This window comes from Humulus lupulus, chromosome 5 (genome assembly GCF_963169125.1).
Source record: "Humulus lupulus chromosome 5, drHumLupu1.1, whole genome shotgun sequence".
Classification (NCBI taxonomy): domain Eukaryota; kingdom Viridiplantae; phylum Streptophyta; class Magnoliopsida; order Rosales; family Cannabaceae; genus Humulus; species Humulus lupulus.
This window is the reverse complement of record NC_084797.1, coordinates 30,660,390-30,674,686: the sequence shown is the minus strand read 5'-3', so window position 1 is coordinate 30,674,686 and position 14,297 is coordinate 30,660,390. Positions and strand designations below refer to the sequence as shown.

The following is a 14,297-nucleotide window of genomic DNA, read 5'->3' as shown; positions in this document are numbered from 1 at the left end:
ATTTCAAGATGTAAATAGTTTTCAAACCTTATTTTGGAATCCCAAATGTTTAATACTAGAAGTTTTTAATGAAACAACGCATTTTCAAAGATTACAGCCTTAACTTTTGATTAGTCACACTTTCGTTTTAAAAACCTCGGTTAGCGAGTTCATTGCACACTGTTTTGTCTTAAAACTCACTTGGTAACGGCTCTAAGGAAGTAGGGCGTTAGAAACCCGGACCTGGGATCCGGGTGGGCAGGATTGAACTTCCCTGACACTGACACATTCCCTAGAAACACGAAGTTTGGTCTCCTCAGGATCCTATCCCCAGGATCTCCTTAGAAGCCCACGCAGACCAGTCTGAGGCTACGTACCGCTGTCAGTTGTAAAGTCTGAGGCTACGTACCGTTGTCAGTTGTAAAGCTTGTTATGTCCAAGTCGGCCCAATGGACCCTGGTTAATGTGTATTATTTAGCAAAGTCCTTTGTATTAAGCCTCCATTAGCGAGTAAACCATGATTATATCCCTATTAGGCCCGGATTAGTCCGACCCAATCTCATTGCATCAAAATGCCTATAAATAGGACTAGTTGTGCACTGTAGAAGGGATCCCTAAATTTTCTCTTGTAAGTAATTACTCTGCTCAGACTTGTAAAAAACTCCATTGTAAAAGCTTTCTAAGCTCTAATACAATAGACTCATGGACTACTCATGGACTAAGGCTCATTAACGCTCCAACTACGTAAAAATTCTATTTGTTTATCTTCAATCATTTCTTTTTAGCTCTTTTATTTCTCATAATTCTAGTTTCCAAAAAACTCGGTAAACACTACCTAAAAGGGAATATTGATGGACGAATCTTTGTTTTTTACACCAATGTATTTATTTATTTATATTCCTTTAAGACTAACGGTTAGTTTATCAAAATATTAAATATTAATTATAGATAGATAGAAAGATAGATATAGGACATTGATGTAGTCCTTTTAGATTACTTTTAGATTACTTTTTAATCTAACTAGAGCTTGAGTAAGTTAATATTATTTATTTTTATAATATATAAATATGTAGGGGTAAAATGCAAGTAAACCAGTTAAGTGTAACCACATACTGTAGTATTGATTTGAAATGATGGTTTCGCAACTTTTTGCCCAACAGTGATAATAAATAACGTTCAATTCACTTCTTCTTCTCCTCGAGGTACTTTGGTTCTCTTTCATTTAGGTTTATATATAGGCAGCACTTCCATTGTTGCAGAAGGTTTTCTCTCTTCTAAACTCAATCTCTCTTTCTCTGTCCATATGCTCCTTGTAAATGGTAAAATCTCTCTATCTCTCTCTCTCTCTCTCTCTTTATCCATCTATATCTCTCTCCTTTTGATTATTTCCCTTTCCAAAATAGATGGTACAATGACCAAGCTTCAGAATTTGGATGCTTATGCCAAAATCAATGAAGATTTCTACCGTCGTACCCTCTCCAGTGGCGTAATCACAATCGCCTCCTCCATTGTCATGCTCTTGGTATTTCTCGCCGAGCTCGGTGCATATTCTTTTCTTTCGTTTTTAATATTTGGGGTTGGGGATCTTGTACTTTTTGGGGTTAATTTTTGTTTGAGATTAGTTAAAGAAGTCATTGAGAATTCATATGTTGCTATAGTTTAGTTTTCTTTAACAGTCAATTTTCTTTCAGAGCTACTTTCATTGGCAAGCAAGGATTGTAATTGCAACATTTATCAATACATAACTTTTACTATTTTAGTTGGGGTTATAATTATTTAGAAATCATGATGTAGTTATATGTTATCCTTATAACCTGATTATTCTGATCCCGTCTTTGTTGATTTCTGTATTGTTTCTTTTCTGATGAGTTGCATTGTTGGGTTTACTATTGAGAAACATGATAATTGATATCCAAATTGGCATATGAAGTTCACAATTTATTCTTTGATCACCATTTTCTCCAAATAAATCTTCGTGGAGCTTAACCTCTTTGACTATTATGACAGAATGCCACAGAAAAGCCAAAAGATTTTTGTTCATGTGCTTTCAGAAATTGCTGCCCATGAGGTTGAGGAAATGTGTATGGCTACAATTATATGAGTAGTTATAACTATTGTTATCTCACACAAATTATTATCGTTGCAAGTTGAATTTTTTTATTAATTATTTCCCTGGTATTGCATAAATAAATTGATTTTGTGTACATGATATCCGATAATAGGATTCGAACATTTACTAAGGGATTTTGATCTTGTTATTGATCAGAAGCTTTCTTTAAGTCATGAGATACTTTACCATTTGCAGGTACTTTTTTCTACTATTTTTGTAACTCCCTCATGACATGTCCTGTTTTACATATTCTTTTTCTTGAAGCATTGCTTCTTCTGCATTTACCATATTTTTTAGCATAAGAGGTTTATTAGGTAGAAATAAATATGTGCAAATTTCAGGACATGTTCAATCTATTACCTAATCTCAATGTTACCATAGTCAAGCCATTTGCATATATTTTACTTTGAAAACTAATGTACTACATTTGTTGTATTATGTGTATGCCTAATTATATGTGAGTCTATTGAAAGTTCTCGGTCTATACAAAAGGGGTTGCTAGTAGTTGCAGTCTTGGATTTGGTACAGTGTTGAATAGATTTTCCTTTTTCCTTTGAAACAAACAATTAAGCTTTTTTATTCTCTGTTGAAGTATAAAATGTCTGCATTTTTGTTAAATATAAGTATAATAACTTGACTCTCAAAATGAGGAAATCTGTTTGCCAAAATTTGTTTGTGGGTAAAATTACAAACATGCTTAATCATATATCTTGCCTGAAAAAGCTGTCATAGGAGCTTAAGCAACGTTTGCAGATTTAGGCCATTTTTATTTGTACAATCCATGCATGTTTGCTTTGAACAATTACATTATATTTGCCTTTGATGCATAAGTTTTTTTCCTGGTGGTGTTTCTCCTCATCTTCTTTTGGCTTAACATGGGTCAAGCAACATATTTGATGAGAAATGAGTCTTTCAAAAACTATTTACCCATTTCCAAAGTTCAACCTGTCTGATGTATAGTTGATTAACTATTATTTTTGTTATCCAGCACTTCAACATTGTCAGCAAGAGGGGAAACTAAGGCTTCTATATCAACATCTTCATAAGATATCTCATCAAGAAGCTCCTGGAAAGCTTATACAAATGGAGAGCTTCCTGATAAGATTGATATGGATTTCTCTCAAGTGTAGTTTGGGGGTTGCAAGGTTGATTGATATCTTTCATTCAAGTGCATAATTTGTGATCTCTTTACTAGCATCAACTGCCACTAAGATAACTTTTTCAATTTCTTAATTTCATTTCTACCTAGTTCTCCAATTTACTAGTTATTGTCATAGCTGAGGTTTGTTAATGGCATTAACTTGAAAATGTTTGTATATATACATGTGTATTCTCATGTATGGATATGTACAAGTTTTCATATAGGTCTCATAGGTTTCAAGCTATCTTTATATGACTTTTATCTTTTCTGTTTTGCATTTTAGGTTCTCAACTTTTTTTTTCTTTTGGAATATGCAGGATTGAACAAATGAGACTAAACACGTTGAGAGGTCTAGCTCGATGTGTTTGGAAGCTTAACACTTTGGGGTTGCTTCTTACACAGCATCAGATTGAGTTTCATCCTTACCTCTACTCATGAGGTTAAGTATTCGGCTAGTGGCCTTTCTCTATGGATACCAATCAATTTTCTTATGTTGTGTTCAAATAGGTTTCAAGAGCCAATGATATCAATGTTATGTGAAATTGTACTCAAGGCTCTATTGCATTAGAGGATGTCGATCCTGCATTAGCATTTAGTTGATTGGATTTTACGTTTTGTAAATCTCTTTTGTACTCACGGTTTTTGCTACTGTAGTGGCTTTTAAAATAAAATTTTGTTTCCATGTTCAATGATACAAAGTGTAAAATGTTTGAGTTGTGCTAAGAAAATCAAGGATTCTTTAGTGTGTTATGATTATCCAAAACTAACACAAGAATGAAAATATGTGAATGAGTTGGGGCCTATTTATTTGATGTCTTTCTCATTGTGCCTTAACATCATTACCAAGTAACTAGTTATCATGAACTTAACAAAGACAAAAGGCTCTTTAAAATACTAAGAACCTGCAAATATTTTAAATAAGTGTCATAAGTAACAAGATGTAACAAATAAACTATAATTGAAATACGCATTGTTGAACATTAAATTTGTTTAGATTTATATTAAACGACATGAAGTTCAATTTAGCACTCAAACTTAACCTTTGGCATTTCTTTTCGTAAGTTGCCACTAATATTGATCAATATTTCATACAATTAAGCTGTCAAATTTAAAGAATGTCTTACTTAGCTTTAAAGACAGTAAGTATAAGTATATATACCACTTGGACATGTTGACCAAAAAGATAAAATACAAAGACATGCACAGAAAGATAGAAGAAATAGAGAACCTAGCAACTCTTTTCAAGTATGGGATAACATCAACTGCCTTTGCAGCAATTAAGACAATAGAGTTCGAAGAAGTAACAAAAAACCTAAGGAAGGAAATATATGTTATAAATGAAAGTTGTCAACAAGATAATAATCTCATTTGTAAAGGTAATGTTACCTTTTACCAAGGACCATGTTACGGTCTACAACACCATCAACAATAACACCAAATTATGGAGGTTCATATGAAGTATCTGAGTTTCCCAAACCCATTCAAGCAGCCAACTCCAATCAAAAGTCAGACCAGAGAAACCTACCCCAAAAAATAGTAATAAGTACAAGAAAAAAGATAAGAAGAGTGATACCATCGCTGTGCTTTTGAAGATGGAGAACTAGGAAGTGAGAGAGAGAGAGAGGGGCATTTATCTTTAGAATTTTGGGATACAGGAGAAAACGCAAGAATGGGTACTAGGGGTTGCAATAGAAGAATGGAGATAAAGAAAGAGAATTGACAGAATATAAATATGGCCTAGAAGTGAGAATATAAATAAATAAAAACAAAGCAATTAGTAAAAGAAAACCTAAGATATGATAAATTCAATTGAGAAAATTGAAATTCCCATTCAAATTAAGAGAGATTAAGACCGATAGAGTTGTAATTTCGTTAGAAGTATGAATGTGTTATTCCTCAGGCCTCTCATTGGATATTCATTTATAGGATCCATCCAAAAGCACCAAAACAAACAATCAAATTTTTCCAAAAAAAAAAAATACCTAGTCTTTTCTGCTTATAATCTCAAAATTAGTTCAAAAGAAATCTAAATGCCTCACCTCAGCTGCTCCAAGAAAGACCCACACGTGAAATATGCCGGAGATGGAGGAACTCAACTGTTCAGATGGAGATGGGAGAGTTGAGGAGAAGAAATGGGAGGAGTATTGTGTAACGCCCTGCTAATTAGGGTTCATTACCAGGTGTGTTTTGAAATCAGTGCTGGACTTGCTAACAAGTCATTAGGACTAAACATGTGATTAAGCCATTAAGGTTTGGGTATTAAAAACTTTTGATCATCTCATAAACATTTCCAATAAGTTAAAAATAAGTTCTTTACATGGGATCCCAAAAACGTTAGTTTAAAAGCTTATTACAAAACTCAGATTACACAATAAGCCGTCCTAAGCGGCAAAAGCTAGGTTTAACCCTAGTTCCTCTGAACATCTCCTAGAGCCCATCATATTCTCAATTAATAAGTTGATCCCCACTTATCATCCTAATAATACCCCAGTTTATAAACTAAGCTTTACAGTCATAACAGACAGTCACATGTTTCATATAGCATACTTATCAAATAGTCACACAATGCATTATAATACATTCACTCAACAGTCATAAGCATAATCATAATTATGCACGTTACAACGTACCTAATCAGACATTCGCAACATAATTATAATCATGTTCATCACTTTAACTAAGCTCCAATCATGCATTTTTATAACAGGTGCATTTTTCTTACCTTTGGTCCGAATGCGGGTTACTAGCGACGACCCTCTGAGTACGATCCCCGATTCAAGCCCTTAACGAAAACCTAGTCACAACCGCGATAAGGAAGTTCCCATCAATAACAAGTAAATAACAACTTCCAGACCAACTCTTAGCCTCCGGGACATCAAATTCCACTTAACAAGGAAGTAGAATCAATCTCGAGCCCAAATGGTTAGGTTCCCAATCTAAAAATCTCATTTAAGCCAAAATTCCCCTTAAGAGCTGCGACCCGCCTCTAATTCCAGAGGCTCAGCCTCCCTGGAAACTAACGCGCGCTGTGGCGCGCCCCTTAGGCGCCGCGGCCCGCCCCTGCCTCTGAGCCCTGCTGGCTCGAAATTCCTCTCGCAGGCCGCGGCTCACCACCACGAACCCAGAAATTTCTGGGTTTTTCTTCAACCGAACTCAGCCAAAACTTAACCAAATCCGACCCACACCTCCAATTCAATTCCCACAACATATATACTCATTCTCACCAATAAAACTCTGCTAATTATCTTAGTAAAACTCATCAAACTTACCAAACCCATCCTCTCAATTATCAAGCATGCATAAACATCTTTTCTCTAATTATTCAGCAAAGCTAAACAAACAATTTCAGTTCAGAACTCTTACCTTAACTGTGATGAAATTCTCTGATTTTCCCCAAGCCTAACACCTTGATTTCCCAAGCTTTCCTCTTCAATTATCCAAGAACTACTCAAGCTTCCATGGAGCACCTAGAGAAAACGAGGGAGAGAGAAAGAGAGCTGCTGAATTTCTTTTTCCTTTAGTTTCCTTAGTATTCTCAGCAATTCCAGCTCACCCAAACACTACACTTAGCCCAAAGATGTCCATTTTGCCCCTTGCCCTTATCCTATTCATCAAGTGTTTACAAGGGCAATTTTGTCCTTTGCTTTAAATCCCGCTATCCACAATTTTGCATCCTATAATTCCCGCTACTTCCGATATTCTCACGTGGTTACCAATAAATTCCCATTACCACTAATTCCCGGTAATGTACTAAATTACTAGAATACCCCTAAGCTCACCTCGAACCAGGTATTAAGACCCTGTTGTGACTTTTCCGCTAACTTGCTCATTGGGACCGCCTCTCGTCGAGTAACCCAAATATATCCACATAATAATGTGGTCTCAATCACACAAGCACATATTCGCATTTATACCCCAAACGGGTCAAATTACTAATATACCATTCTTATAAAAAACGGGCCCACATACACATATTTAATATCCCTAACATACAAGCATGATTATATTATAATATAATTCACATAATAACTCAATTATTGCCTCCCGCCCCCTAATCCAGACACTAAGTCATATTAGGAAATTTGGGATGTTACATATTGTTTTAGATCGTTTGAAGGAGTATTATTTCTCTTTTTCTCTAATTATTTTATTTGGGCAAGGGAAGTGAAAAATAGGTGGGCATCTGAAATATCTTCCTGCCTATTAACTATATGATTTTTTTTTAAGTAATTGTATGGAAAAATTAAAATATAATTTTTAGTTTGTGACATAATTTTTTTTCAAACAAATAAATTTTACAAACTATTTATATACAATACTGTAATTTATTAGAAATTTTTTGTTTATTACCGAAACAATATAATAAATTATAAATACTTATTCTATTTGTGGAAACAAATTTATTACATTTTTTCAACAATTCTTAAAATTTATGCATTTTAAAAATATATATTTATAATATTCTAAACAAATAATTTTATAAAAAATAATAATTATAAATGATGTTGTTTCCTCAAAGGTAGGGCTCCCAAGTAAATAAATGGGATGTTAGGAGATGTTAGTGCAATTAGTGACGCTAGTAACCTAATTAGTGAATGGATACCAATTAATTCTCAAATTGTGAGAGACCAACTTGGAATTTATGATTTGTGAGTGCAAATGACGTGGTTTCCTCATTGCCAGCCTTATACTCCGAGAAGTACATGAGGCCATTTACGTGGACCACGCTAGGGGGCAGAGCCTTGCCAAGAAAATCTTAAGACAAGAGTACTTCTAGCCCACTATGAATAGTGACGCGGTGGACTATGTCAAGAAGTGCGATAAGTGCCAACGCTACGCCAACATACCCCGATCTCCTCCTAATGAGCTCATCCAGATGACAAGTCCTTGACCCTTTGCAGTCGGGGGGATTGACCTTATCGGGCCCTTGTCCACCAGAAAGGGGGGAGTGAAGTACATTATTGTGGTGGTCGACTACTTCAAGAAGTGGGACGAAGCCGAACCTCTCACTACAATCATTTCCAAGAAGGCGCTAGACTTCGTCATTAAGAACATCGTTTGCCTCTACGGGCTCCTGAGAAAGAGAGGTGGAAGTTGTCAACAAGACACTTAAAGCCACCCTAAAGCAGATGCATGGATTTGTGGGCCCTCTACCTAGTGGAGCGTCACGACTCTTTTAGGGGTGCGTTGCGGCTCAAATAGGGAAAATTGAGGAAAATGAGTTTTGGGTTGTGGGAACCCAAACCTAAAGGCTCGGGAATGGTTCAACTACATGGTTTAGTAGAATTCAAGGTCTCGAAGGCTAGGACTTGGTCTTGAATCCTTTATTGGTTCGTTTCTTAATAGTTATTCCTTGATATGGTTGTGACTAGGGTGAACCGTTAGGCTCGGGAAGAATGGATTGTACTCGGGGTCATCATACCTATTCACTCGGGACCTGAGATAAGAAAACTGAACATGGATTGTGGTTAGGGCTCGAGCCTAAGTCATCGAACATGGTTATAGCCATGCTTAGAATATTTTATTAAACATGTTGATTGCGTTGTGCATACTTGTGTTAAGTAATGACTGATTGATTAGTGCTCAAAAATGCATATTCATTGGTTTTAAAGTGTACAATAAATTAAGTTTTAATTAATATTTTCATGAATTTATTGTAATATATTTTATAATTGAAATTATTAATTTTAAATTTAATTTGTGTTTAATTTTCAGGAAATAAATTTCACTTGGACATTAATAAAAAGAGGGAACAAAGAAATAGTTAAAACTGAAAAAGAAAATGAAGGAAATGACATTTTTGAAGAAATTTGGCCCAATCCGAAGCCCTCAAGCCCAGGCCCAACCTCCTCCTTATTTTCTCCCAACACCAAGTGGCGCATCCGCAGCTTGCCACGCGTCCAGGCTCCACCTAGTGACCCGTGAAGGCCCAGCCGAGCTCAGCCTTCCTCAGCATCCCCGAAGGCCTAGCCCACGAGCTTCCAGCCCAAGCCTGCCACGCCTGGTACTCCCCTCAGCCTTCCTCGGCATCCCCGAAGGCCCAGCCCGCGAGCCCATCAGCGTTCCACCCAGTGCCCAGCCCCTTGACCCGCGAGCTCATCAGCGCCCCACCTGGCGACCCGACCCGGTTCGTCCCCCTCTTCCCCAGCCAGCGCCTACGTGGCGCGCTCCCATTAGCTGGGAATGGGTCAAACCCACCAGCTGCCTTAGTGCCACCAAGCCCACTCCCCTATGCATTTTGGGCCTTGCACATTTCCTTTTTTACCTTTAAAGCTCATGTTTTTGTGGTATTTTAGAAAAAGAAAAAATGACCATTCACAAAAATAGCTAGGTTAATATTAATAATAAGATTTGATTTTTTTTTAAATCATATTTTATTATTAATATTTCAGATTTATTGTGTAACCCCCATTTGTTGTTTAATTTCCTTTTAGCCATTTTCTCCCTCTATAAATAGAGAGGGACTCTTTCTTTCACATGGGTAGGCAATTTTTAGAGTAAAGAAACTATAGCAAAATTCTACTCACTTTCTTCTCATATTTTCTTCTTAGAATTTTATGAGAATCATGAACATAATGGCCTAATCTTCCTAGGAAGGTTAGGGATGATTCCATATGCTAGTGATGTTATTTTTCTACTTTGATTTACTATGTTCTTAATGTAATGTATTTGAGTTATTTATGTCCTTTCATCCTCATCTCTATTTACTTGCACTAATAGTATATTGGATTAGTCATGCTCTTTCTATATGCTTCTAATTAGTAAAAGTAATATTGATACATAACTTTATATCCAATCTTCTATTGCATTATTGCCCTTGGGTATTTTGTCATTTTTAGATTTTTCATAAGATTAACATTGTGCTTTTAAAGTAAAGAACTTTATAACTCAAATGGACTTTTGTTTGAAAATAATATGGACTTTAATGTTAGATTTTCCAAGTAAATGTTGGGATGTGAACTATTTACTTGTGCATTTTTGTAAATCAAGTAACTAAGTAACTAAACAAGCATATGGATGATTCTTGAAACCTTTCTATTTCTCAAACTCTTGATTACCCTTACTTTTATTTCACTTATCTCATTTTATCATTTCATCAAAAAGACAATATCAAAATCTCAAATCTCTTTTCATTTCCATTTTTGATTTATTTCATATTACTAACTTTTTGTGTTATTTTTTGCTAATCCTTTGGTTTTAGGTTACCTCCTTGTGGATCGACCGCCCAATCTATACTACAACCACCGCTTAGTGGTTGTCACGATTTGGGCGTTAAATAAATTTTGGCGCCGTTGCCGGGGAAGTAGTTTTCAAAGGTTTAGTGAAATTTTTACAAAAATGTTAGTAACTTTATTTGTATTGTTGTTAGTATAAATATTGTGTTAGTATAGTTTTTTTTTATTTACTAATTTTTAGTTAATTGGATTATTATTATAACAAAAATAAAAAGAAAGAAAAACTAAAAGTCATAAAAAAAATTAGTGATTTATATATATATATTCTTTCTTTCTTTTCTTTTTTTCTCAGTAAAGCAAAGTAATAAAAAAACGTAAAAATATATATATATATATTTTTTTATTTTCTTTTCTTTTGGTTACAAAAAAAATCATATAAATATATATATATATAATTTTTATTCCATTTCTCTTTCTTAATTTATTTTTATTTTTTTAGTTTAATACATATTTGAAAAAAAATGATTAAGTTTGTTATTTTATCTTCACTTTAATTCTCTTTTCTTTATTTTATTTTTGTGTTTTTTTTTTATTTTATTGCTTAGTTTAGGGTTTTTTTTTTTTTTTCCTTTGCCTTAGTTTTTCTAAGAATTTAGGTTTTCAAAAAAAAAAACAGCATAAAATTATTCATAAAATTTCAATCATAAAACGCTAGTATTAGGAACAATTGTGTAATATTACAAATGGTAGAAACCAATATTGTTCTGTCTAGAAAGATTGGTTGTCAAATAAGGTTTGTGATAACATTACCTTCCACACTTACTTGGGAACCTCAGGGAGTTCTGTCTAGGCAAGTGTGTGTCTAAAACGGTACCTTGGCAACCTTCCCAATCAGCCTGGGAACATTTCAAGCATATACATTTGCACTATTACATTGTTGAACTTATTACTATAAGAAAACCAAGCTTGCTCTGTCAAAATAAGCAATTTCACTCTGCTTAAAGGTTGTTTGGTCGAAAAGGTTTAACTTGTGATCCACCATACTTACTCAGCAACATCGGGGAGTTCTAGTAAGGCGTTGGAGATCACCCAAAAACCTCCAAATCTACCTAGGAACAAGTTAAACTCAAAAGAAAAAAAAATCAATTTAAAAAAAAAACTCAAAAAAAATCAAAAAATAAAAACATGAAATAAATCTAATTCTAATTTTCGAGAGTGGATGAATCATCACGAAACTTCGAGTGACACTTCTTCCAATTCATCTACCACTCCTTCCAGATGTCCTTCCACCAATCATGTTTCTCCACAAACTTTAGCTGATAATAATTCATTCGCAATGGCTCACAATGATGAAATACAACCAAGAACTCTCAATGACTACCTCCATCCTACTCGCACTTCCACGCCTTCATGCATTATCTTCCCTCCTAATATGCCCGCATTAGACTTTAAACCTGGCATGATTCAACTCTTGCCCACATTTCATGGAATGGAAAACGAAAGCCCATACGTGCATATTAGAGAATTCGATGAGGTAGTAGCTACGCTCTCTAACCGAGCCAAAAATGTCGATTATGTGCGACTGAAGTTCTTCCCTTTCTCCTTGAAGGACAAAGTCAAAAGCTGGTTATACTCTTTGAGACCTACGTCTATTGGAACATGAAAGGAGATGACCAAATCCTTCTTTCTGAAACACTTCCCTAGCCATAAGACCAACAGTCTAAAACGACAGATTTCCACATTTTCCCAAAAGGACAATGAAACGTTCTATTAAGTCTGGGAAAGATTCAAAGATCTGTTGAATCAGTGCCCGCACCATGGCTATGAGAACTGGTGTTTGGCCAGTTACTTCTATGAAGGCATCACGAGTCGTGAGCGCTAGTTTGTAGAAATGCTATGCAATAGTGAATTCCTCGAAAAAAGAGCCAGACAATGCTCTTGAATATCTCGAAGAAACTGCGAAAAAGTCTCACACCTGGACTGGTCCAAGTGCTACTGATAGCACCAACCGACATAAACCATTTGGGATCTATCAACTTCAAGAATATGATTGTGTTAAAGCCCAACTCGAAGCTTTGAAAAAGCAGTTTGAGGTCTTAATGACGAAAAATGGCCAAAAACCACACATGATCACTCAAGCGGAACCGCAAATACCTTGCTTTGTTTGTGGAGGGACGGAGCATTTAGCTGAGGATTGCTTAGCTTTGAATGAAATGATGGGGGTTTATGAGGAGCAATGAAATGCCTTAGGGGCATATAACAAGCCATTCTCTCATACGTACAACCCTGGTTGGAGACCACCCAAATTTCAGTTGGAGAGATTCCAACCAAGCTCAATCGTTTGGAGGCCAATGGAAAAATGAGCAACAATTTCAACCATCAAAGGTGTATTCTGCACCTCAATACAATGCTCATCCACAACGAAATTCTCTCAAGAATACTCTTTGTGCATTCATAGAGGAACAATCCAAACTAAATCGCCAAATGATGGAAGAAATCAAGGAAATGAAATGTCAATTCTCAAAATTGACTGAATCCTTGGCCATTCCGAAAAAAGGCAAACTTCCTTCCCAACCGAAATTTAATGTGCAAGGCCAACACATGGCCCAATCTTCAAATTCTAATGATCAAAATGTCAAGGAAGTAAATGCCATCGTGACTAGAAGCGGTAAGACTTTGCAAGACCCACCCATAAAATCCAACTCTCCCAGTACTCCAAAAGTTACTCCCAAAAATCCACCACCCAACACCTCCCCACTCAATGCCACTCCAAAAGTACTATTTCCCCAAGCTTTGAAACCCTTTGGGAAACTTCCTGATAATTGAGCTGAAATCCTTGAGCACTTGACATAAGTGAAGATTAATCTTCCTTTGCTTCACATCATAAAACAAGTGTCGGGTTATGTCAAAATCATCAAGGATCTATGCACTGCAAAAAGGAAGCACCATGTCAATAAGACTACTTTCTTGATTGAGCAATTGAGTGCGGTGATTGAACAAAAGGTGCTGTCGAAATACAAAGATCTCGGTTGTCCCACCATTTCTTGCCAAATTGGGACCCATGAAGTCAGCCAAGCCTTACTTGATCTTAGCGCGAGTGTAAATCTCATGCCTTACTCTGTATACTCGCAACTCGTTCTTGGAGAAATGAATCCAACATCTATTGTGCAACAGCTTGCTGACCATTCCACCAAAAAGCCTAGGGGTATTGTTGAGGATGTGTTAGTTCAAATTGAAAAAATTCTATTACCCCGTGAATTTTCTTATTCTTGACACCCAATCTGTGGTAAACATGGAGTCTAAAATTCTTATTATCCTAGAAAGACCATTCCTTGCCACTGCAAATGCTTTGATCAATTGTCGGAATGGTCTAATGAAGATATCGTTTGGAAACATGACTCTTGAAGTCAATATCTTCCACATCGGGAAACAACCCTGAGAAGATGATGAATGCTATCAAACATTCATGATTGACTCTTTAATTCCCGAGGAGGTTCAATTGCAAAGCAACTTTGATAATCTTGATGAACTCCTCCTTCTGTTTGATAACGAAAGTCCCAGTTCTATTGAGTCTACTCTTGCAATATCAGATCGCATAGACTCACGCAATAGAAGGACTTAGTTTTGGCAACCTCGCTTTGAAGAGCTACCTCGTGAGAGGTCACAGCCAAAAACTTCAGTCGAAGAGGTTCCAATTGTTCAACTAACCCAACTTCCCGAGGGTTTGAAACATGTCTTCTTGGGAGACGGTGAAACATTTCCAGTTATCATCTCGTCCAACCTTCAAAATTCTCAAGAATTGCAGTTACTCGAGCTACTGCGAACGCATAAATCTGCGATAGGTTGGACGCTTGCTGATATCAAAGGTATTAGCCCTTTAATTTGTTCCCAT

General features: G+C 35.9%; 1 protein-coding gene and 1 non-coding gene across 12 annotated transcripts; one reads left to right on the top strand and one right to left on the bottom strand.

The window, feature by feature from the left end:
• Window positions 1-1,089: 1,089 nt before the first annotated feature.
• On the top strand, window positions 1,090-3,919 carry LOC133834715 (uncharacterized). Of its 11 annotated transcripts, none has more exons than XR_009893419.1 (6): window positions 1,091-1,298; window positions 1,383-1,501; window positions 1,987-2,060; window positions 2,202-2,284; window positions 3,078-3,234; window positions 3,548-3,919. XR_009893419.1 is itself a non-coding variant. In XM_062264420.1 (4 exons), the coding sequence occupies exons 1-4, from the start codon at window positions 1,283-1,285 to the stop codon at window positions 3,666-3,668; spliced, it is 432 nt and encodes a 143-aa protein (XP_062120404.1). In that variant the 5' UTR covers window positions 1,101-1,282; the 3' UTR covers window positions 3,669-3,919. The 11 variants fall into 11 exon arrangements, 1 of the variants encoding a protein (XP_062120404.1); XR_009893418.1 differs by having other exon boundaries at window positions 1,092-1,298; window positions 1,987-2,047; XR_009893415.1 differs by having other exon boundaries at window positions 1,090-1,298; window positions 1,987-2,284.
• An 8,203-nt stretch (window positions 3,920-12,122) lies between these two features.
• LOC133781110 (small nucleolar RNA R71) lies at window positions 12,123-12,229 on the bottom strand. Its single transcript, XR_009869906.1, has one exon. It is a non-coding gene; the product is annotated as a small nucleolar RNA R71 (small nucleolar RNA).
• Window positions 12,230-14,297: the final 2,068 nt, after the last annotated feature.